Source organism: Rhodnius prolixus, unplaced genomic scaffold (genome assembly GCF_049639745.1).
Source record: "Rhodnius prolixus isolate KJV_2025 unplaced genomic scaffold, Rpr scaffold_1, whole genome shotgun sequence".
NCBI classification, from domain to species: Eukaryota; Metazoa; Arthropoda; class Insecta; order Hemiptera; family Reduviidae; genus Rhodnius; species Rhodnius prolixus.
Genome location: NW_027411581.1, coordinates 17,557,301 through 17,583,373, shown reverse-complemented (window position 1 = coordinate 17,583,373; position 26,073 = coordinate 17,557,301). Strand labels below are relative to the sequence as shown.

The window sequence follows — 26,073 nt, the reverse complement described above, 5'->3', positions numbered from 1 at the left end:
TTTTATAATTTTCTTACCAATTGGGAACAACAAAGAAATAAATCTGGTGTGAAATATCTGAATCATTGAAATTTGAGAATACAAAGAAGAATGTCCTTCTTACAATCCTTCTCTCACACTGTATTGGGAGTGAGAGAGGCAGAGAGCAGCAACTATTCAAATATTGTATGTTTGAAGAAAGAGATAGAAAAATCGTTGAATTTATTAAATTGTTGCATGAAATTTTCATGCGAAATCCGTGTACTATTTCGAACACTTTATTCTTAACTTGTTTTTCCTCTGAAAAAAATAACTTTAGGCAACTTAACGTTTCAATATTCATAGATTCCGATAGTTCATCCCTTATAAATGAATAAAAACTGCAATATTGCTGAAAATATGGCAATTGGAACTATGACAAAGCCTGTAAAAGAAATTCTTGTGACTGCTGTCTTAAAAGTGGAGAAACATCCACTGAATTTAATTGCTCCCAAAAAATATAAAGTTCAAAGTATCACGCAGATACGTTTATTAAATTTTTTTTTTTTGGTTAGGCAGATCACTTTTTAGGTTCCATTCTTCTAAATTCCAATAAAATAAAATTATAAAATCCATTTTTTTCATTAAATAAATGAACAAAAGCTCAACAGGTGTTCTATGATAAAATATTTGTTATCAGCGCTGTACTGGTTTAAAAATATCCATGGAACCGAGTTCGAAGTCCATCGGGGGGTGTAGGCGGGAGAAGAGCGCGCCGCGGCCGTGACACATTTAGTGTGTAGCCAATGGAAGTACTAGTGGAAGTCACATGACCGTGCCACAGATCGAGTGGGGAGCACCGGCTTTACTGCTCACGTCACATTCTTCTGGATAGAAGAACGGAGACTAACAACAAGTTAGTTGAGAACTAGCCATAAGTTGGAGTGCATGTAAGAGGTATAGGAAAACATCATTGTGCGTGCAAGTGACCACCTGTTGCATCAATTACTTTATTGGATTCTTTTACCACATTTACTTAGGTTACTTTCATCAGAGGACTACTAGAAATCAAGAATGGCCAACAACAGGGCGACGAAGTCCGGCTTTGCTGCTGAAGCTCAAAGAAAGGTAAGAATTAGTATTTTTATTTGTTTTAGATATGAAATACTTGTTCTATATTTCAAGGTTAATGACTGGTTTCAATTATATTTTCAAGGCTTCTGATCCAATTGTTACCATATTGCGTTTGAAGTCTTCCTTACTCATCTTAAATTGATTATTAGCATGACTAAAAAAAAACATTCTTTCGCACCGAACTTTCTTTAAATCAAGCTCTCTACTGGTACATTAGTAGAAATCAGGTTCCTAGAAAAAACATTGTGCGTAGGCTGAGCATGCAACTGGGTGAGACTTTTTCGTTCTCCCTTTCTGGTCCAAACCAGTTCCAGTTCTTGACCCGCGGAACTTGAAGAGACTACTTACATGATGGGCGGGCACAAAAATTGTATCTTATTTCCTAATTCTAATTCCATGAAAGTTGAAACTTTTCAGGTTTTAAATTGTAAACTTTTGTATAATGCCAGTAATTTGAATTATTCTTGTAATTTGTAGTTTTATAATAATTACATTGTAACAGTACCTAATATACATTCTGCACTACCTCCTCTAACAATAAATATTTGTCATCAGTTTTTTTTTTTTTTTTTTTTTTTTTTTTTTTGTAATTCTGTGTGTTATTTCGTGTAAAGTAACCGAAAACCCTATCAAAGAGAGTGAAGAGGTGAAAAGAAATTTTCTGTAACGCTTTGGATCACTTACCACCTAGTTATTTCCACCCTTCAATTAAGCTAGTTAAATAAATGTTTTATATTAGGTAACCTTTTGGAATTGCATATTTACCAACTTTCCTTTTTGGGTGGAATATCCAGTTTCTGAAATGATTGCCTGTTCAGATTACCTTTCATTTCAGGTTGGCACTCGTAAGTTACAATTTCCTGTTAATGCTAAGTTCTAGAACTGAAATTACAATACTTGTATTTATGAAAATAAATGTTCAATAAACAATATGACTCAAAAGAAACTGCGAAAGAAAAAATATATATATTTAAAGAAAGTAAGCATTTTTAGTTATAATTTATTAATAAAACTCGAAAAATCCAATAATATTTTATTAATTTTACCTGTCCAAAATTACTCTAAGAAGATAATTTAACTGCCAAGGTATGTAAATTTATAATGGGAGAGGACACATGTAGGCACGCCTTAATTCATGGAGAACTTCCCTCTTTGGCGACTAGAAGGAAGTACTGCAGCGAACTACTGAAGAGAATTTTATATAATTAAATATTCTCTGGAAGTACAAGTTTGACAGTTCCTTGAATATGGAAACATGGCTTTTGATTCTCATCATTCCCTGTATTTTTTATGCGTTCCTGCTATTAGTCTGTTTTGTCAGTCAGTTCGCTTGCAGAAATCCTGTGTAGCCTTGAAGCTTACTAGAAAACCACTGTTTTGCGAGTGGTAAGAGGCAGATGTTTTTCAACAGCGTCTGGAGGTACCAGAGAACCCGGAATGGAGCAAAATGAAGTTAAAAGGTTTGTTGACTCGATCAAGGAGCGCTGCCTACAGGGGGAACACTTATTCAACGTTGGTTTAATGGGGGGAACCATTTTGTTTTACAATATACGGAAGAAAGAATGAACCATAACATCTTCTTTGTGATTTTTTGTGTTTACACGCGCCTGTTTCTAGTGATTAGACCGGAAACATTGATATTCTTTTCCTCAATCCTAGTTCTTAGTGATACCGGTTTGATGTAAAAGAATCTGGTTGCGCAATAAGCCTACTTAGACTTGAGTCCAGCACGCCATAAAGATCCTACATTTTTAGTAAGTAGTAAATTTGTAGGTACCTGTCAGAAATGATAAATCTAGTGAAAAAATAAACAAACATCTGTTTATTCCTTATTTTCTTAGATCTAATTGAAAAATATGAAAGATAGAACAAGAATTATTTAAAAAATGTATTGTTCCTGCAGTAAGTGAAAGGTGGCAATGAAGTTCCTGGTAAACTAGCTATTTAATGAAAAAAAAACCCTGGAATATGGTTCCTTGGGTACCTGTGTTTACCAAACCATATTCATTTAGCCGACTTAATGTTGAGATAATGAACGGAAGACATCAAACCTTTAATATTTAGTTGAACAACCATTTAACGAAATTTAACATAATACTTCACCTAGTTACGCCCCAGTCAGTTGCTAAAAATTTTGGTCCAATTAACATTCTCATTTTTCGTGTAATTGAAAGAAAATCGCACTTCTCAATTTGCTTTAAACTTATTTAGATGTAAGCAATGGACTTCGTTTTTATCTCTAATAATGATGTATATTTGAGTGCAATTACATATGTACGACGGACTGTCACCTGTGATAACCTGGCGCCTTGAACTTTGTTCTTACATGAATAAAAACGTTATATTACCAGATTTTTATAAAAATAAAACAATAAGCGGTGAAATGATGGAGCATTTTGGGAAAACAAAGATCCATGCATTTATTTCATTGTTTTGATATTTTAAAAATGCTTCTCACTATAGTTTTATTGTCTTGGAGGTGCATTGGCTTACTCAACATTTCTAATGTGTGAATGATAGTACTATTGTTTCTATACTTTTCCATTCAGTGGCAGAGGTGGCCATGAAGCTTCATTTTAAAGTAATTCTCAGATTATTTAGAATTAACAACGCCGAATTTAGAGTAACACCCAGAAAACATTCACACCAAGCAATTGCTTAACCGTGATCTTAACTTAATTATCTTGGTATTTTTAGATGATGGGTGTATAAGCGTGGTCGGTCTTTAGGACATGAAATGAAGAGCCTAATATGGGTATACTTTTTGAAATTTTCGACCAATCCATCTCAAAAAAACTTTACAGTTTTACACACTAGAGGTAATACTTCTCTTGTTTAAGGACTCTTAAAACATTCCTTCCAATGAAAGGACAGTTTCGAAATTTTTGGACGAATACAATCTTCCAAAAATAGATGGAGAAAGCAAAAAAAATCGTATCAAGTATACGAAAATGTATTGGTTTGTTAATGGCATCCACTTCTTAAGTTTAAAAAGATTATAAAATGGCATCCACTTCTTAAGTTATGAACAATGAAAATACGAACTAATATGAATATTTAATGAGTAATATAGGCTGCAAAGAATAGATCATGTACATTTGCATTTTTGTGCGTGACCTTAACATTCCAAGTGTTTTTTGCTGATATCTGTTTATTCCGCTGTAGAGTTATCTTTATATCCCGTCATGGATGCACATTGTTCGCACGCACTCTGCTGGTTTTTTTTAATGTTTGTTGGCTGCACATCATGAAACAGTAGTTTTAATAATTTATAATCTTGTCAAATAATGTAATTGGTTGGTAGTCGTAGGGCTAAATTAAATAAATTCTACGGCAGACCCTTACCTTCAGGAATGCTAATTTAATGTACACTAAATTATATTTATTTATTCAATTCAATTATAAAAACATCTGGTATGAACACTATGCTTACAACTCTGGTCCATAACCAATACACTATTTTTGTAGCACATTCCGCTTATCTGTTTTATCAACCAAAATTTGGAAAACAAATTATGATTTCTGAATTCCGATATACAAATAGGACAGTTGTATTCAGTAATTTTAGCAAAATATTTTTGGACAAAAACTTCATTTTTTAATATTGCTCAAACATTCTACAGTTATTTAGCTACATTCAACTGTTTAGCTCCGCATTTAAAATAGTGTATCAATTGAATTGTATAGTCTCCTTTGAGGTGGTTATTTCTAGGTTACAATTCTTGCTCTAGCAAGTAGTAAAAGAGTAATAGCACTACTGTTACATGTCAGAAGCAGCTAAACTGCTGAAGAGGCCTTACACACCTCGTATCTAATAAACTAGATCACTGTGAAGGCAAAGGAAAATACAGTCTTACAATTCTTTTTTCGAGGGGTGAACAAAGTATGGTGCAAGTGACCCACACAGTTTTATAAATGGTTTCTAATTGTCAATTTATTCATTTAAAAGTTAAATTGTTAAGTTCTAAATTGTCAAGTTTGTGAGATAGTTTATTTTTGTTAAAAAATAACATCTTTTATCTCTTTATTAATGAAAATACCTTCATATGACTAATTTGTCTGTGTACATATATAATACTTCGTTATTTATCAGTAGTAACTAGATTTTTTCTCTATCTTTTTTTCAAAAAATAAACCTTCACATCATCTAAAGTGTCACAATTTAGAAAATAATTATAGAATTAGGGTTTAAATGTATAACTTACTAATTGGCTATCTGAACTGGTCCAATTTTGAAATTGGAAACATTGAGATCATTCAAAGTTTCGTAACTGATTTTTCGAGAATCCTGATCTCTTGAATCAATGAATCCTGGAATTGGTGGCTCTTAAATTAGTATATGTACACTTTAGAAGCCTTTAAAAGAAAAAGTTTTAAAAATAGGCATGTATATATGTATTTTGTGTTTGCATGAATTCTTTGTTTGACATATTTATTGGTGGGAAGTTAAGTCTGGAGTAAAGTTAACTTTGTCTAAACATAATCAAGATGGAACACCACATCCTTAACTAAATAATGACGCAATCTTTTCATCCGAATGACTCAATCTCGGTAAACAAACAGTACTGTACATTAGTAATCATTTCCTGTAGTAGCGGATATTTTTAGAAGTGATAGTGCTTATATTGTACTTATATTGTATTCGTAGAAAATTTAACTTAAAAAGTTCTTATTTTTTTTAATAAACTAAAAGTGATAGGGATTAGCTCAGAGGTTAGCGTATTGAATTGCCGCACAGAGAGTAAGAATTCAGCTGCAGGACCATATATTTTCTCTTCCTGGAGATACAGATCATTGTCCAATGATGGACGGTGTTGTCTGTAACAATAAAACTGTCCAGAGGCTAGCAGTTCTATTGAAAAAGGTTCTAGGAGCCAATGACCTCCTGCAATCTTAAAAAAATTAACTTAATAATTTGATTAAAAAGCATTGTTTTTTAAAAATTTTGATTATTAGATTCAATACGCAGAGAATGACTTCTTCGGGAAAATTAGGTTTTCATATAAAAGTGGCAAACCTTGTGTTTAGTCGGCTTAAAAACTGTTGAAACCAGTTTCGAAAAAAAAAAATGTAAAGCAAAAAAGACATTGGAATTTAAAAGTTAATAAAATAATTTTTGTTAATAATATCTTTCAAAAACACACATCATTTGCATCGTATTCTGATTTTCGCTGGAAAACTGTTCCATAAATTTCTTGCTATCGCAGTTCCTTCCTCGTAAAAGAGATTTTTTTAGGGCCTACCTCATTTCTCTAGACACATTATAATGTCATGAGTCACACTGTTCGATAAAGTTCCCTTACATAACTCTTTACAAAGTTTATATTTCTGATACACCTTATTATTATTTTTTTTTTACTAAAAAAGAGTTACGAGTATATCTAGAATTGATTAAATAAGCATTTCTGAAAGCTCAAAATTAGGCATAGTCAATTTGAATTCTTTGCCCAAGGAAATATTTTTTTATCTTTGTGCGGTTCTCGGTCGGTTGATTACGGATTAATAAATATGTTCTCAGAACACATGTTTTTTTTAATTTATTACAATCGTTTACACCAACCAAGTGAGCAAGAACAGTCTACGGAAAAAATGCTGAACTTCGGCTTGTGGTAGAGTTAGAAGCGCACAAGTTAGCTTGTCTTCGCTCGTTTGGTGTTAGAAATTTGAGTAGAAAGATGTCAACTTTCTAATTTCCCGACATTATTTGTAAATATACCTCCTAATTAGTGATTGAATGATTGCTGTTACCTTTTCTTGGATAGGCATCACACTATTTTTATCCATTTAGCATGTTTATTTTTCTTGCAATAACCATTGAACTTGGTAAAATAACAAGAAAAAGAAGTACAAAAAGTTATATTTTTTATAATTGCTAGTTGTGTTGATTATATCTGTAATTACCGAGTAGAATACAATTAATTAGTAGAGATTCAGCAGCCTGTCAGTAATGGAAATTAAATTATCAAGAGATAAGAAGTTAAAGGAGATAGATCGTGCATTTGTGGGAGATAATGCTGGAAGGTAAATTAAAAATAACAGTGGATTACAACCAACTCATCCCTTGTGGGAATTCATTTTTTTCTACAAACTCGAGCATATGAACCAATATTCTTAATGTGGCGTATGATTCTGAATTGCCTAATCCGCCTAACCATTTTTTTTTGAGCAGAGATAAACGCTGAAAATTAAACCGTGGAAACTACATCATTCAAACATTTGTATTCCTACTTAAATCAAACAGCTAATACAAGTATTGATCAATTTCAAAGAATATCTTAACTTTATAACTTTAAAAAACTTAACTTTCCCACAACTTAGTGAGGAGCTAGCCTTGGTGCAACGTCTTTGCCCATACCGGACGTGCTGGTATCCCCTATTTCCACAGCTAACAAACACTCCTTGTTTTATATTTCTCACGCTTGATCGTAGGGTGTTCATTACGATATTTCTACTTAGTATATATAATTAGAATGCTCCCAGTTCTTTAGTTCTTAATATATTCACGAGATCGTATATTTGTTACATAAAAAAGATAAGTATTCAGATATCTTTGAAGTAATACAGTTTGAAGTTAAATCAAACATAAAAGGGATTTTGATTCTAGCGGAAGACTGGAAAATAGCAAAGAAATCTTAAAAACATTCCATTAATTTAAAAGTTTAATAATTTTTTAGCTGTGAAATCTTATTCCGCAAAAAATAATAAGCTATGGATCCGAAAAAGTGATACGCCAAAGGGACGAGATCTGGACCTCGGGTGAGGAAGCAGTTTCAACTTTAGCTCATTAATTTTGTGGGCAGTTTGACACGAAATGTGTTTACTTGCGATGATATTTGTGTGATATCTGCTGCTGCAGAATCACACAAATTCTCAAAATAAAAAGTCACACTTCCAATTGATTACTCGGTTTTCTTCATAATTGGAATAAAAAGAATTTACAAGAGGCAACAGTTAGTCGTCACACTTTGACTTTAAAGAAATAGTTTAAAGATTTGTCATTAATGCAGATAGGGCTTAGTGAAGTTTCTCCGAACGCCATATGACGCAGGGAATTCCTTTTAAAAGAGGGAAAATTATAAAAAAAAAAAAATTATTGAAGAAACAGGTCGAACTCTTCGGGGATAACAGTTTCATTGAGTGGTAATTGTGCATCTAGTACGGAAAATATCTCAAAAAATAAACCACAGAAAAGTCAACTAAGTAAGATCTGAAATTCGACCAATTTTTTTCATCTAAATCAGCAAGTACCCAACATTTCATTCAAGCTTAGTTGATATAATTTAAGTAATTTTGCTGCATTAACTTTTCCTTCACATTTTTTAGAATTTATTAGATGTTACAGACCCTTATGCTGGCCAGTTCGTTCATAATATTATTTGGTTATAATTATGATAAAATGTATATTATATCTTCGTTTTTAAATAGGTACTTTATTTTAACTCTATTCCAAATTATTCTTCTGATTTATCTTTAATATGCCCTTTATTCTGAAGTTGTCACATCTTATACATGCATGTTAAAGTAGAAAAAGACAAAGTTAGAGTCGGCTACTGTTTAAATTTGAATCACGGAGGATTTAAAACAATATTTCAGACTTGAATTCGTCTTACCGAAATATTCGTGAGCACAAATAACACACAGTTAATAACAAGTAGATTATTCAACAACAATTATTCATTTCTCAATTGTAATTTAATTTTACTTACAGTAAAATACTGGAATAATTAGCTGTCCTAAAAGTATGCCATACTTATTTATTTTATATTACATAACATATATATAACATTGTGAGAAGAACAGCTACATTGAGAGTGTGATTGAAGAAAACTATATTATTTGCGATAAAGCCAGATAATTATTACCTATTATAATAAACGTTTGACTACTACATAAAGTAACAATTACTTTAATCGAAGAATAAACTTAAACAGACGATTTTTATTAAAAATAAAATAATCGAAATCAATGATGTATGTTGGTGTAAGCATTTTTTTAAAAAAGTTTTTAAATTTTGCAGCCTCGTAATTTTTTTTATTTTTTATAACGTTTTCTTTTTAACCTGTAATTAATAGTTTGATTCTTATAGATTAATAGATATTATAGTCAATCTACAGTGCTACTTGAACAAATTTTTTGTAGATGAAAATGGCCAGCATAAGGGTCTGTGACATCTAATAAATTCTAAAAAATGTGAAGGAAAAGTTAATGCAGCAAAATTACTTAAATTATATCAACTAAGCTTGAATGAAATGTTGGGTACTTGCTGATTTGTGTACCTTTTGGCGTTTAATCAACCCTTATACTTAACTTTTTAAACTGTAAGTTTTTGTTAAGGAGATTTTTGTACCTTTTGGATAGATTTTCATTTTTGTCTATTTTGCTAAGTTACATATCTGCTTTACTGTTTTTTTTAAATTTGGAATAAGCAATTCTATCATTATATCCTGATAAGGTGTTAAGTAGGAACCGTAACTACCACTGGAGAGATCTTTTTAAAGAATGATTATAGTTGCGGTCCCCAAACCATAACAATTTTTTTGAGAAAGCCTTTTTATATAAAATAGGAAGGTATTTGTACGTAAAAAGCAAATTTAAACTGTGATTTCAGACCTTCCTTTTAAGAGGAGTAAGAAAAATAAACGGGCGATTACAGTACTTCTCCCTAAAAGGCAAAGAGGCAAAGATTTTGAATCGAACGACAATTCATTAATGTAAATAGGTTCACCCATTGATAATTTTAACGATTTCAGTACTTCCTCTTAGTAGGTGTAAGAGCATGATGGCACTTCACAGCCATGTAGAGGAGCTTTAATCACTTCTTCGTGCTAAATTTTATCAAAATCGGACAAAGCGTTATAGAAATATTGGTAATAATAGTTTTAGAAACGGCCTTACTTGGGTGGGGCAAACTCCCCTCCATATGAGGCGTAGCGACGAGACTTTTAAAGTGCAAATTTGTACAAAATTTCGATTCGAATGACACTTCATTCATGAAAATCAGTTCACTTGTCGATAATTTGAAACGATTGCTATACTTCCCCTTAACTAGTGTAAGAGCAGATCGCCGCTTTAATGTTACGTAGGGGAGCCCTAATTCTATCATCCTACCAAATTTTATCAAAATCGGGCTAAGATTTACAGAGTAATTATAATTAGTAATAATAATTTTGAAGGGGGCCTTACATAAAGGGGGCTAACTCCTCTCTAATTCGGTGTACAGCGTCGAGACCCCCAAAAGGCACATCTACATAAAATTCCGAATCGAATGTCACCTCATTCATGAAAATCGGTTCTCGCGTTTAGGCGCTACGTAGTTTACAAAAAAGGTAACAACAACAACAACAAGAAGTAGAAGAACAACAACAATTTCTGAAAATGCCGTTTTTGCTCATTTTCGGCAACTTTTTTCTCGAAATCTATTAGGTCTGGGGGGTTGCAAAAAAATTACAGTTATAAAGGAGGGTTTGCCCTATATTTTAAAGAAAATTTGGGAATTTTATCTTTTATAGAAAAAGAGAAAAAAATTGTCAAAGTTGGGTGTTTTTTAACGTTACGCTTTTTCGTGCACTTTTTGACGATCAATCCTTATACAACTGTCCTACCGGACAGTTTTAATATGATGTTTGGTGGAGAATTCTCGAGGAGAATTAGATGTTGGAGGCCTTGGGCACACAGAAAGCGGTCTGTCGCGGCGGGCAGCGATCCAGCGGTCGTCGAGGCGGTCTACGATATGGGGACGTCACACAGGACGCGATTCTTTTTTTAAAGCGGTCCAGTTTGGTAGCTTTCTTCTTGAGAAGTAGTAGTGCGTTTTCTTGTTCTTTGTTTTAATTTTTATATATTGAGTATGAGCTCGGACGAAGAACAAACTCCTTCTGCTAGTAGCTTTGCAAAGCAAAAAGAAGAAAAGACAAAGTTGAGTGCCTAAGAAAGTGAGCAGTTAGGGGAATACCAACGCTTATGTATCGAACTGGAGTCACATGAAGATAGTTTTTTTTTAAAAACATTTATATAATGTCCGTGTGAATTATTAAACAAAAATTTGTATTTTCGCACATTTTCTATAAAAATTTCAATTTCTTCACTCATTTTTTATCAAAGGTGGCAAGGCGGTCACGTTGAAATCTGTAATTTTGTGCTACCTGATCGCTTGTCGCGACAAAGACTAGTTCGCGTTGGTAGACCGCTTTCAGTTTGACAGAGATGATACAACATTGCGTAATACAACCAGACCGCCTGACCGCCTCGGTCGGAGATCGTTGCCCGCCGCGACAGACTGCTTTCTGTGTGCCCAAGGCCTTATTGTTAAATAAATCTTAACATATGTATGTGAAAATTCATCGCCTGGTCACACATTCTTTACCATAAAAAATATTCTAGCATTAACGGATCTTTAATGGGCACGTTCTCACGTTACGACATTCTCTACGTAAACGGAAACTTTGTTCCTTTATTTGTTCACTCGGTGTCAGAATTTTGTTTTTTACTTCATCTTTCTTGGTTTTGAAATCTTAAGATGTGATTTTTTTTTTTCTGGAGTTCGATTTATTGTCTCGATCCTTTAAAACGTGAACTTTGCATCTTAAATTTGTCAATCAAGTCTTTGCTGTTTGATGTTACTTCTTAAGCGTACACTTTAATAAAATACATTTTCTTTACCCGAAGCAATTTCCCAGCAGTTAGCTGATTCGCATCGGTTGAAGAAAATGACTGGGCTGAATGCATCGTCCATTGGTTTGCTTCTAACCGTACGAAACACCTTAATCAGTGGTTAAGGTTCTATTAGACACTTAATTAGGTTTTTTCTTTTCTTTTGCGTGGTATGCAGGACATGCTAATTAATCTTTTTCAGAAACTTCGAGCAAGGAATGAAGTGAAGTGGTCTCCTATTTAATTTACTAGTATATGTCGAAAACAAAAGAAATAACAATCTGTAATCCTTAATTTAGTAAACCCATACATGCTCTTTACCAATGATATCCTTATCATCTACCAATCGATAATACGTGCAGGAGACTTCGTCCTCGAGAGTCTGTTCCCAGTCAAGCTTAAAGAAACGAAGTAAATGGTGTCTGAGAGTATATTTTTCTTCTCATGATTAACGAACTCACTTCCTTTTGAAAAGGAAAAGCTCTTTTATTTATTGATTGTAACTTCCTTTGTGTACTAGCGTGATAATCATTTTTTTTTTTTTTTTCACTTTATTTGTATATTTACAACTGCAACAATTGTTGCATCAAGTAAATTTGATCTTACTAGTTCAGTTCTCTTGTAATGACATGTTTAGAGCAATCACCCACTGGTGAAACTCTTTCGCAATGATTTAATCACAACAGATCTCTAGGACATTTTCGCTTCAAGCGACGAGGAGGATTGTGGGAAGGTGAGGAGAGGAGAGTTGTTGGACAAGAGGATTAGGATGGAGAGCTAGGAGGCTGTGAAAGTTGCGGTAGCGAGACTTTATTAGGTCAGTGACAAAAGGGATGTGTAGGTCAGTGTGTATGGTAAGGTTAGAAATGTAATATGGAGCATTCAGGATTTTCCTTAGGATTTTATATTGTAATGTCTGTAGGCGTTTGGAGTTAGAGGGTTTGGTTGAGCCCCACACTTCTGCTCCGTATGTCCATATGGGTCTTAACAGGGTCTTGTAAATAGTCAGTTTGTGATTCACGTCGAGTTTGGATCTGCGGTCAAGTAGTCTACTAAGTAGCTTGTAGCGTCTGTTCACGTCTTGTCGTTTCAGTCGAGTATGTGGGTTCCACGTGAGTCTCTTGTCAATGTACAGTCCTAAGTATCGTACTACGTCAGCTGGAGGAATCGTTACACCGTTCAGTTGAACTGGTGGACTCGCAGATTTTCTTAAAGTAAACGAAATGTGTACTGACTTTTGTTCATTAATTTTAATTTTCCATTTTCGGAACCAGGTTTCGAGAAGCTTTAAGTGAGTTTGAATGTTCTGAGTAATCATAATAAAAATGTTTGACAATCACTGAAATAACATTTACATTAACAGTGCTCCAGAATTTGCGTTTTATTCATTGTTTACTCCAATGCATTTTAGAACTAAAGACTCAGGTAAGTAAGTAGTTTATACACAGTCTATTTTAATTAGTAAATATGGTGTGGTAATTAGAAACGTATTTGTTAATTTATTCTGTAAATTGTAAGTTTATGAAATATGTAGTACAACATCCAGTCCACATTTTGTTCTTTATGAAAAACTTTGATCCGCTATCTGGTATTGATTTAAAATATATATATTATATATATATTGGCGTCCTTAATAAAATAATAATAATTCATTAAACAAATCGAAATTTAAAATTATTCATTTATTCCAATTCTCAACTTTCCTAAATTTCAATTTAAAGTTTTAAGTTCACCCACAAAGCTAAATATGAAAGATGTCGTATCATTATATACTTACAATGCTGTCCAGGACCAGAAGGGATTTATTCAGGGTTTTTTTCCCCCAAAGCTTTCGTTATTTACCATAACCGAAATGGTTGATTTATTATATCTTCTTATATGGGAATATTCTGGTACTTTAATGGAATCACACGCATAACTTGAGTTAATGCATTACGGAAATCTACCCAGTTTGCCTTAGTTGTCCTCCTTTCCTTTGGAAGAGAGTAACCAATTTTCTGGTTTTTTCTTTCTTTTTTGTTACTCCAACTGGATTTTAAAGAAGAGTTCCAGATCTAGGCTGTTCTGATTTGTTTAAACCATTTTTTCTTTGCTTTAAGCTCTACTGTGACGGCATTACAATTTCTTCTTTTTATCGGCAAACTTTTCCCAAGGCGTATTTTTTTTTTTAATACTTATGCCAAGCCCATTACGAGATCTGTTTTATACGATTATACTGAACGTCCCACCAAAGTTTAGCGCATATAAAAAAAAAATCAATGCAGGCCTTACCCAAGAATAGCGTTTTTTTGCTACATAATCTACTAATCAACAATGCTTCATCGGAAATTGGAATACATAATGTTGTGTGTGTCGTTCATTTGACTTCACTGCTTTTTATTGAGTTTCTTAAGTCCTACATCTTCTCGATGGTTATACGCGAGGTGAAACAACTAGATAGTTAAAAAAAAGTCGCAAAAGTTTTGGAAGTGGATTTTCAGTTTATTGCACTTTTTTAAAGATGGTCCAAATGATGATCTTTATAATTGGGGTTAACATGTAACAAATTAATAGAATTTCGATTTGGTAGTAGTTGTTTTAACGAATAGGATGCAAAGTCGATTGGATTGTTGTTTCCAATCTCTTACATAAAATTGTTTGTAGAAATACATAACTGAAAGTGGGATAAACCGTCACATTTTACTTTGTGATGTGCAATTAATTGTACCCGAAGATTAAATCCCAATATAAGAAATAAAATAGAACGTCTATGCATAAGGAAAACTTGTGCATTTATATTAATTTTGTAAAAAAATCCTAAATTTTCTGAAATACAGTTTTTATTAGCGCGTCAATATTGAACTTATGCATTTTATTATTTAATAACCAAAGGAATGATTTGAAGTTGAATGCAAGTGCTCACTCGTATAGACTGTAGGATCTGCAGTGCTGTAGTACCTACTCCGTTTTATGGTTCTAAAAACCGGTCTTTACGACTGTACAACAAAACCAAAACTTCAAGCGGATGTATGGTGACAGAGTAGGGGGAAATAATACATGTTCTATGTAGCACTGTCCGGCACAAACTTATTTTGCATTCTTTACAGCCTTTACAATACAATAACATATAAGGCGTAAATGCTTAAACAATATAACTTTTGCTGACGTAATTTTCCTCTTGCTTTAAAAATAGTATTCATTTATTTGAACGTGAATAAAATGTGGTATTTACAAAATATATGATTAGAGGAATTTGTTCTTTTCTACTCTTCAAATTATATTTTGTTGTTCTAACTGTGCAGAAAATCTGCCGGTCACTACAGAGATTTCTGAATCTGCAAATAGTGTTGATAAATATTTCTTGACTAAAAGGAAAAGTGTTTTTTATACTTTTGAAAGTTTCTTCATCAAGCAAAAAACAGACTTTGTACTTCGCTTTTGTTTTAGAATCAAGGGTCAACGATTAAAAATTTTGGTTTCATTCAAAACTCATAGGATTCATCATAAACTCACTGCTAGTACTGAAAACGTACAACTTTTATTTATTTAATTTGTCTGAAGGGTTTAATCAGATAAATAAGCCATATAAATGAAAACTAAACAGAATAGTAGTCATTAATGTGAGTAAATGTTTTAAAAAGTATAATAAATAAAAAATGTGGAACTAAGTCTCATAACAATCATCTCTCAGCTTCTTGCAGCTCACTGTCCGGTGATGGATAGTGTTGTCTGTAACGAGAGAACACTGTCCGGAGGCCGGCAGTGCACTGGAAAAAGCTCCGGGCGCTAATAACCTCAGCTGTGGATGCGCAAAAAAAAAAAAAAATACCATTATTAAAACTGGCAAGAGCTAGTTATCTTTTATCGTGAAAGTTGCTAAGTAATTTTCGATACCCTTTAACATTTCTGTAATTCAATACTACTCTTTTATACATCCCGTAGTTATTACCTGCAAAAGGTATTTGTATAAATTGTAGTAAGTTTTTTCGTTCTTTTTTACTTTACTTATTCTTTCTCCTACAATTTACATGTGTGTCTCATTTTGTAAGACTATGTACAGTTTTTGTTTTGTATTCTTGTTCTTTTTTAATTCAACTTCAGCTTCAGAATGTATTTTCTATAGCTATAAATGAATATGTGGTCTCCTGAGTCAATAATTTGTTAAGAACGTATTAGCAAACGTTTGTGGGCCTTCACATCATCTCAGTTGCCCATTATTAAGCTTTAAAATGTTTTGCCCGTTTCATTATTTTACCTTCCCTAATATGGTCAGATAATTTTTTTTTTTAGTTCAAAAAACATATTTTATTTGTTACGACAGTTTATGCAGTAGTCACCCAGCGCAATTAACTTTCTTTGCCCACAATTCCCTAGATACTAACAACTCTGGTTAAAGAACCAGCTTGCGTAACAAGTCCTTTCTCGTATGGGCACGTCTATTTATCCTAAAATAAAAAATTACTGAGATAATTTGTTAGATATTGAACGAGATGTTTGAATAATAATAATTAAAAAAAAGATAAGGAAATTTAATTAAATTATTGCTGAACAAAGATTTTATCGCAGATATAATTGCAGAAAGTATCCATTAATTTGTTTTTGCAGATAATACAGAGAGTTATAAAAATACATCATTAAGTAGTTAACCCTGTAAGTACTCGAACTATCTTTATTGTTCCACGTTCTTATCTAACCCCTCATGAATATTGAAGCGCTAATAAAGATCTTTAAGAGCACATTTATTGCCGAACAACATAGAATTTATTATAACTTTTCTATTTTTGTGCTCTTTTTAAAGATGGAACTTATTACGAGTTTCAGAGAACATCCTTTATAAATTATAATGCTTAATATGCGTTCAATTTAATGGAAGTAAGCACCATTAGCATCAGTATACCTTTGACAACAAGAAACAGGTCGATTTGTCCAACCACTGTATGCTCCTGATTCAAGTAATTAGACGTCTGCTGTTCCTCTTCGACAGATTGCCTAATTCTAGGTGATAATGTTTTTTTTTAAAGTAATTTCTTGTATGTTTCCTCGATTCTTCACAGTAGCTCTCTTCATTGGCAGTATAATCGGTCTTTAATCTGATTCAGTACTCTTGAGTGCGTATCAAATGCGTATAATAAAATTTGAAATTTATTTTGTTAATTAGCCACAATTCGGTGGCTAAAGTGTAATGTGAAAGCTGTTGGGTTCAGAGTGTTATGGTTCCAGCTGATACAGATATTGATCTTGCTGCTTGAGTATTTCCTTCACTAGGTCAGTATGCCAGCTTCCACAAGTTAGACACATCTATCATTATTTTTGTAGTATAATGTACTTTATTTCAAACATATTTTTAAATTAATGTTTTAATTATAAAGCAATTCATTCCCTCAGAACATACTACTTTTTTTATAATTATTAAATAATCATAATTATTAACTCTAGAGTAAGAAAGATTACGGCCAATTTCAGTTATAAATATTATGAATTAACTATTAGTCTTTCTTACCCTTGAAATAATGAAGACTCCAAATTTGATGAACAATACTCTACATAATTATAGATATTTATCTTTTACTATACCAGCTAAGAGGAAGTAATGCGATCGATGTTCTATTTTAGAGCATTAGTTTTTACCAGAAATATCCTTTTGAGATCACTTAATTCCATTTATTTATTTATTTATTTTTTAATTTGTCTGAATTTTGGGTGGTGTGTGAAAGAGAGGAAGTCTACGAAAAACACTGAAACAAATTTCTGGAATCAGATAATAATTTCTGTTTTACAATACATTCAAATGTTTCAAAGCAGCCAACTTGAAATGTCTCTTTACTGTATCGATTTTAATTTTTTGGATTGTAATGATAGAAACAATTATGCTGATATTGAAATTCGAAGTTTAAAGTTAGCCTCTAAGTTCAGAGCTTTGAAAATCAAATTGAAAGTGAATCGAGTGTGTGTTAATAACATTTGACAATGTGTACGATTCATTATGTTTCTGTCAATTTATCTTTTACTATAAAAGAATGTATAAATATAGAAATCTATATCATTGTGGTCCAGATATAAAGAAGCCCCTATACTTTTACAAATCAAATGTGAGTCCCACCTCCTTTTTACATTTTAAATTTCAGCGAAATCTAGCTAGCCAATGAAACAAACTCAAAAGTAAACGGCCACACACAATTCTAGGCATTTTAAAAATTATTTACTGAAGCAAATACATTGATCAACAATTATAGTGGGGTTATTTTATCACATGCAAAAGTAAGTTACAGCCAATATTAGTTCCACATTGAGCGCATATTATCTGAAATTTAAAGCAGATTTTAATCTCGTAATTGCGCTAATCGCAAAATGCAGAAATCAATGAATCAGAATACAGATGTGGTGACTTAATGAATGCCGAATGGCAAGAAAATTTATGAAATTAATTTTCTACAATATAAAGATATAATTTCTTCTAGTAGTTAATAATTGGAATTCCATTTGGAATTTTAATTTTGATATAACTAATAGTCAACAATGTCCTCCCCATTACCTAATAGAGTCTTGATTAAACACTTCCCCTTTCTCAGTTATTACGTTATAGTTTTACATAGATAGATTACAAATACAAAAGTAGACATAAAGATATTTCTCTATTTAAACAAATTGTTTTTGCAATACAAAAAAAAGATTGAAGTGGTGCTGTTTTCTAAATATTAAATATTTGCCAGTTAATACCACGAATAAAAAAGAGAGAATATTTTATACAATTGTAAATAAATTTGTTTAAAAAGTGTAAATAAAAAGATAAATTCACACAGAACGTTATCTATGTGCTCGTCATTTTCGTTACTGAGTGTTGACCCAGTTTGTAGTACAGTCAAGTTATTACATTTTTATATTTGCATTATGATTGAGTTGGTTATTTCAAAATTCCTTTCTATCAACAACTAATTTATCCTTTTTTAAAAACAAAATATTTCTTTTTGTGCTTGCTTGTTTAGTTAATGTGTAATATAAAAAGAAGAAAATACATTTTGAACACTGAACAACTGCATACATCTGCATTTAATTTTGTTTATGTTTGTACTGTGATTAACAATCTCTTACTCTTGTTATGGAATAATAGATTGCAAATTTTTCCATTTAGAACATTACTCTAATGTCAGATAGAATTTTTTAAATAGTTCTTCAATATTATATAAGAATTGTTTGCTGTTTTATTGTCATGTGCATGACGTTTATTATCGATGGAGTTGCTGTTGAGTCTTCAGTGATGTAATCATGTTAAGTTCTTTTCAATGGTGCCTTGCAATAAGTTTTACACAATAAGTCCGTTAATTAGAATAGGTTGGTAGATATGGATGTTAAGTGGTAGAATGGTAGGTTTGTGGTCATAGGACCGCAGTTTTTTTAGTTGTGGGAGTCAGTGCTTGTGTATGGATTTGATGTTGTATAATAGTACCGTTTTTTAAAAATGTATTTAGAACCTTGCGATCTATATATAGGTGTATAAGTCTGTGTTTAAGTGTGAATTAATACTGTTCATGTATTGTGTTTGTAAGAGTTCGATTGATAATATTTTAATTCTTAATATTTAAAAAATATATTATTGACTATTCTTTTAAAATCTCAAAAAAAAAAAAAAGGAAAAAAAAGTGAACAATCCATTGAGTAAAGAGTAGTTGAAGAATTTTCTTCAAACTCGAACTACTCCGGTTTACTGATTTTAACCAAAATCTTATTGTGGCGTGTTCTTGTTGACATTTAAACGAAAGATCAAAATGGGACTTCCTGTGAATTTGTTTGTGAATTCAGTTCATCCACAAGAACCTTAGAGACAAGGAACAACGGAGTATGTGTATTCCCGAAGCTACCCTACTGGGTTACTACCAAATGGAGTTCAGTTTGTATCAAGAAATGTGCTTATTGCCTCGTTTGTACTCACATATCTGCTTGTTTTAAACCAGTATCAAATAGTCCAAAGTAGAACGTCCAAAAATCAAGAAAACGGAAGAAAGTTGTTTTTATTAGAGTTTCCCATCTGGAAACCATTGCTAGTGCAATTGATTGAAGGTTAACTTTACGTAAGTACCATTCAACTGTTAAGCTTCTGAATAAGACCTCCTTGTCTGAAGAATGGTGGAGTCCTAGAGTTGTTGTTATACTTCCGCGCTGAAGTCCCTTTTCGGATTCTTCATCTAAGTCATTCAGAGCATTTCTTTAGAAGTAAAAAAATTTGCATTTGAACGTTGAAACATCTTCAGATAAGTGCTGCACGAATAAGTGAACACCATTTGTTGAAGATTCTGTTCATATCATACTTAAATTAAACTAAATAATTCATAAACAATAACTAGTCCGCGCTCATAACTAGTATACTAAAACAGTGCTGTTAAAAAACGCTGCTGTTTTTTTAGAACGTTTGTGGCTGTCAACTAATTTTAACAAATAATCGCTAATATTTGGTGTTGCGTGTAAGGTAACCTTTAGACTATTTATTTTCAGTTTCACTTATGATTGATTTTAAAAGGGTAAATTAATGGAGCATTTGCCAATAAGTTATAAACGCTGAAATCATGCTCTTGTATTCTAGATCTTTTTTAATGTATTAATTAAGAATTAGGAGTGTTTTTTTTTGTTTTTTAATGAAAACTTACAATATGAATCATAGCATTCGTGGAGGCTGTGAAGTAATGATGTATAGCAAGTGAAAGTGGTGGAGGACCAGCAAAAAACACTAAACTGCAACAGCGTTCATTGTTTGCAGCGGCAAGTTCAAGGCTACCAAGATTCCCTACTTTCGAACCCCCACCACTTGAGTAAAATTGCTGTTGTAACCTTTAAGTAAATCTTCATTCTTGTCTTTCTAACTTCATGCTGGAAGTATGATACCTTCTAGAAGAAAAAGATTTCATAAAATTCTATTTTATCTTGAACTAGTTAACTTCGCATTGATCACTTGCGTAGAGTAGTTATTTTATTTAAGTAGTTTGAGCCGTGGTAACTCTCCGAAAATTGCGTAGTAAGTCTTCTAAGGGAACTTCTGAATAGAGGACACATTAAAGAAACATTTTACAATATCTTTGTAGACCTTAATATAGAACTCTGCTTTATTTTATTTCTCAAGCGGAGATCTCTGCTTGGATAGCGCGTGTTTTCCTTTGTAACAACTTGCGTTCCTTGCGAAGGAGTGATTGATCCTTAAGATTTAGGAAATGGCTTTTTTCACACATACCTACATAATACAATAATGCACCATTGTTCTTTCCCTACTAACTGACTTTAAACTCGAACCGTTCACTAAATACGCACCACACTGTAAATTGAAGAGAGTGAGGCTTAATAAGCCAATACCACTCCAACCCAAGGATCTATCGTATATGTTTCCTAAGTGCCAGTGTTAGTTTGAACTTTGGCGTACGCAAAGTGTATGTGTGATAATGAGCTATAGTTTATCCGTGGGTACACCAACCCTAATTATTCGACACATCAAATACCTCTGCAAACCCTCAAGACACTCAATGTGAGTTGTTGAGGTGCCAGCATTAATGTTAATGATATTAGGCTTGATGCCTGCAAACACAAGTTTTTTTTTTTTTAAACAATCATTGGTCCTCTTTCCTCTATGGGCATCGCGCAACGTTTTGCCTCACCGGAATCGTCAGACGAACTTTGCACCTGTAAAAATAACAGGGAAGTAGTGTAGTAATTAATCCATTTGGATTTAAGTGATGTTCTCCAAAGGTGCATCACTTGTTGAAAATTACCGAATTGGTAACCGCACATTCCTTGACTAGTACGAGTAAACCAGCAGGCATAGTGAGAACTTTGCACGTGCTGAGCAAGCAGACAGCCATTGATGTAGTTCTTAAAAATTTCAACATTTCTTAATCGTCGAACGCATAATTTATAAAAAGTGGATTTTTTTTTTTACAAAAGCTACGTTATTTGTGCTAGAAACGTAATGACAACATACGTAATACGCCAAAGTGGCTTGGAGATCAAGGTAAAGAATTCTTCGCTGAGGGGAAAAGAAGACTCGTAAGAAGTTGGTGGGGATTACTTGGAAAAGTAAACGAAACATTGTATTGATTTACTATTTGTCTGATTGATTATTGATCCTTGTAGTTTCTTCGAAAAATAATGAGGACTTTTACAGTAGCTCATTACAGCAGAGAGAAGCGCTATTTCATATAAACAGTAAATTTTTTACCTTCCTATTCAAGTAATGAGAACCTTTAAATGTTAGTTACTATACATTTAATTTAGATTCCATCTGACAATCAATGATTACCATCTGTAGAATATACAGTTAACTTGGTTGATTTAACTGGCACAATATTAACAATATAAATTGTTTTTAATAATTAATGCACGTAGTACAAGTAACTTCCTCACAGATCGAATTGTGTAAGGAGTGATGTCATTAATATTCTATAGTGCAGTAACTGCATATTATACTACAAACTATATCTAGTCACTATCCGGAATTTAAGGACTAAAATTGACACTTTTGTTTTAAACTAATTTGATTCAAGTATGAATTCTGTGACTTCTGCTCAACTAGCGATTTATTTAAATTGATCTTAATGAGGTTAATGTTATTAAAATTCTAGGTAATGTTATATAAGTCTTTGGAAAATATTTGAATTATAAATATTGGTTGCTTAGACATTTTTCTTTATTTTCTTTATTTACTACCAAATATAGGTGGTACTCACAGCTTACAAGGCACAAATTCTGCACTCATTATTTAAATATTCAGCTCCATAATCTGCGAGGTGCATTTCTTTGACTTTAAATTAGTCCTCATATCCTGAAGAGAGTGCTACCGCTGGGTAGTTTCTCTCCACCTGCCTTTCAGCATCCATTTTTCTTATTGTATATATTGTAAATAACTAAATAAATTAAACAAAATAAATTAATTAAAAATTGTCTTTCCGTGAAATCTTATTCTAAGCTTCAGGAATCGTACATCTTATTGTTGTTTCTTGATGTTGTTACTGAAGTTCATATCTTTGTCCGATCGTCTTTTGACTCAAGAGTAATATAATTGTTCTTGAGATGTTATGGTTTGTGTCAAAGGCAGACTTCTATTAATAAGCTCCTTAATTGTAAATTAAATGTAAGGTCATTCATGCCATCTCATAAAACATGTGCTAAGGCAGGGATGAGCAACACGCGGCCCGCCAAGCATTTCTAAAATTGAATTTATTTTATCGTCTTTCTCCCATCAGTATATTGTTATAAAATTAATTATAATAAAATGGTAGTACATACTAAACCGAAATATTTTTTTATGGCGAGTTACTTGTCGACGACGTTTTTAAACATGCAATACGAACGCGCCGCGTCTGCGCGTTTTTTTTGTGGCGAGATACACACTTGTCGGTGACTTGTTCAAACATGCAATACGGACGTTTCGTAAATTATTAGTAAGAGTTAATCTATGTGCGGCCCGCAAAAAAAAATTAAAATTTAAATTGGCCCATTGATTAAAAAGGTTGCTCACCCCTGTGCTAAGGGATCGCTATGGATTTTCTTGATTATTATGGAAATTAAGTTAGCAGTAGAGTCAGGAGTGATAGAAGTCTGTTTTGGAGAGATAAATTTGAGAACTTTTGGTGGTGTTGACGTGTGGTAAAGTTCAATAGATTGAAAGTATTGTATTCTCCGATTATTGGATTGGTTGGCGGAGCTTCATGAGATGACGTTGAAGGCCCAAATAACCTCAGCAATATTTATAGAAATTTGTTTTGCATGTTCATAGTTGAAATCCAAACGAGCAGTCGTTGAAATTGTTGTTACGATTGTTAAAATTCTCTCCTTCTTTGCACTTTAAAAATATTAAATTCAAATTTAATCCCTTAGAAATGTAAGGAATTGCTATGTACAGATCATCCTATATTTAGATGTGACCTGGCCAGTTCGATACATGGGTATTTAATAAGGCACTCCTTTACGCCAGCATCGAACAAGACTAAAAGAAGAATGGCTCCCCCAGTAAAGTTAAGACCTTTTTTTTTATTTGGTAATTTGGTCTGTAAATCCATCAGAGACCATTCTTTTTTGATAGGCACCAGTTCCATCCATATAAGTTCATTCCAAAAAAGAAATAAACCCAGAAGGAATTAGCTACTTTTGCCCAGTAATCAATTCAGAGAGCCACAGGGACATCGACCTAACAAAAATGCCTAATCAGACATTTAGATGGATTTTTTTTAGGCAAACACGTGCAATTTAAGAGTCTAGTCTTCCGCTATTTGATATAACGAGGTGGACGCGTACTCAAGCAACGAATTAGTATCAGATGATTCCAACTATAATGTGGATCTTTTCTAGTCCACAACTGATCAAATAAGCTTTTTAACTTGTTTCACTTTGCTGCTCATTAATCCCTAAAGCATAATTTCATATCAAAATTAAGGATAGTTTACTTCTGCCTAGAAAAGCATAGAATATTTTCTAGACTAATCGTAATCCTGTATTTTTTAATTGGTAACATTCAAGAATCCTGTCCTAAAAAGTCATCCATTTTGCGATAACAAGAGAGTAGAGGGAATGGAGCTTCAGTGAATGAACATGCAAAACAAATCTTTGCCTTATGGATCTAAACCAAATGGTATGTGGAGTATCAGAGTACCCAGTTTTTCAAAACCTTAATATTTTGAAATTTATCGTTATTATAGTAACAGCGATGATACTTTAACCAAAATATAGTTCAACTTGCTTCTTCATCACATTCTTTTGTAATATACAATTGTGATACCTATTTCAAGTACAGTATAAATTCAGTATTAAATTTGTCTACCACAGATCCATACTATTTACCAACCATAAATGTTATTTTGTCATTAAGAAAAAACAATTAGTAACTAACTTACCTTATACTACCTACTAGCTAATTATTTACTGTTAAGTGACGCAGAAAGGAAGTTAAAGGTCTGTTTGTTTATAGTACTCGTCTTGTAGTTACCAGAACCTAGTATTGTTAGAATAGTTGTTAATGGAGTTGAATGTTTACGGAACCAGAGATAACGGTTTTCGTCAAATAGAACGCAGATGCTATACAATTTTAAAGTAAAAAAAACGTGCGTTAAGTTTCTCTTCATTTTTCAAATTGGCTGTATAATTTTAAAATAATGGGTCTTGTAAATAGTTACATGTGTATCCATGGTACAATATTGATAACGTACTTTGATACATCGTTCCTGTTTAACAATCTCTCCCCTGTTTGATTTAGATACACTTATTATTCATTTAACAGCCATTTAGATAATAAAACTGTTATCAACTCACAAGGGTGTATGGAGAGAGTTCACAGCCTTTTTATTATAAATATAATATTTATTTGACAAGAGAACTCAATTTGCAAAGACTAGACAAAATTGATGTTTTTTATAGTATAAGAAATTTAGGAATTGAGTTTTATTTTATGCAGTACACGAAGAAAGTAATTTTCCTAGAAGTTATGGAATTTAAAGTTCAAGAAGGTTTAATAATATTGTAACATTGTCATGTTCAGAGAAGACGGTGAATTTTTGTATGTTGCAAAAAATCGAATTGGTCAATAGCGAATATTGGGACATTATTAAGCACACGTTTAGATCTTTTAGTTCTGACCAATTTCGAATCATCAACCATTTTTAGAACTGGTTCATCAGGGTTGTATAGAAAAAAAAATTGATTTGCTCTCCTCTGAAGCTTTTTTACGTTATCTGTGTATCACTGTTAATAGATGTAGGCCAATATTAATATTTAACAATTAACTTTCAATTTAATTCAAAAACGTTTTTTACCTGTTGACTACTTTATTTTTTTCGCAACATAAATACTTACAAGGAGTTGATTCAAACATTAAGCAAGGTAATTTGATTAAAATGCAAGTCGCACTACAAACAGTGAAATAATTAAATAAATGAACAAATCGCTTATTTATTTTTTTCAGTCCAGGCTAAACTACCACCTAAGGTGTTGTAAACGAGGGCGGAAGCACCCAAACTGTACTATTAACAATTTTTGTACAAATATAATGAGCTAATAAACTAGGATTCGGACTAGGCATCATCAATTACAGTCAAGGTCATTACCACAAAACCAAACACCAGGCTCAATAATAAAATAAGTCTTCATTTCAAAATAAATAAAAATAAGCTTGTTATAAACAATTAACGTAAAGTGGATAACATAAAACACAAGTCTTCTTTGCAAAATAAATAGAAATAAGCGAAATTCAAATACCAAATTAGATCAGACTTTTTTTTATTTTTAAACATTTTACAACATATAATATGTAAATAGCGTTTAGGTGTTCAATTGAATTTATGTCCAAAATAACCGACGATTCATTACTTGAAATGTTAAAAGTTA

General features: G+C 32.4%; 1 protein-coding gene across 1 annotated transcript in view; it reads left to right on the top strand.

Annotated features, from left to right (window-relative positions):
* Positions 1-757: 757 nt before the first annotated feature.
* Positions 758-26,073, top strand: part of Chd64 (transgelin calponin-3) — a 28,931-nt gene continuing 3,615 nt past the window's right edge. The window contains exon 1 of the mRNA XM_074132017.1: positions 758-1,086. Coding sequence (XP_073988118.1) covers positions 1,033-1,086 — 54 coding nt within the window. The 5' untranslated portion in view covers positions 758-1,032. The remainder of the gene's footprint in view (positions 1,087-26,073) is intronic.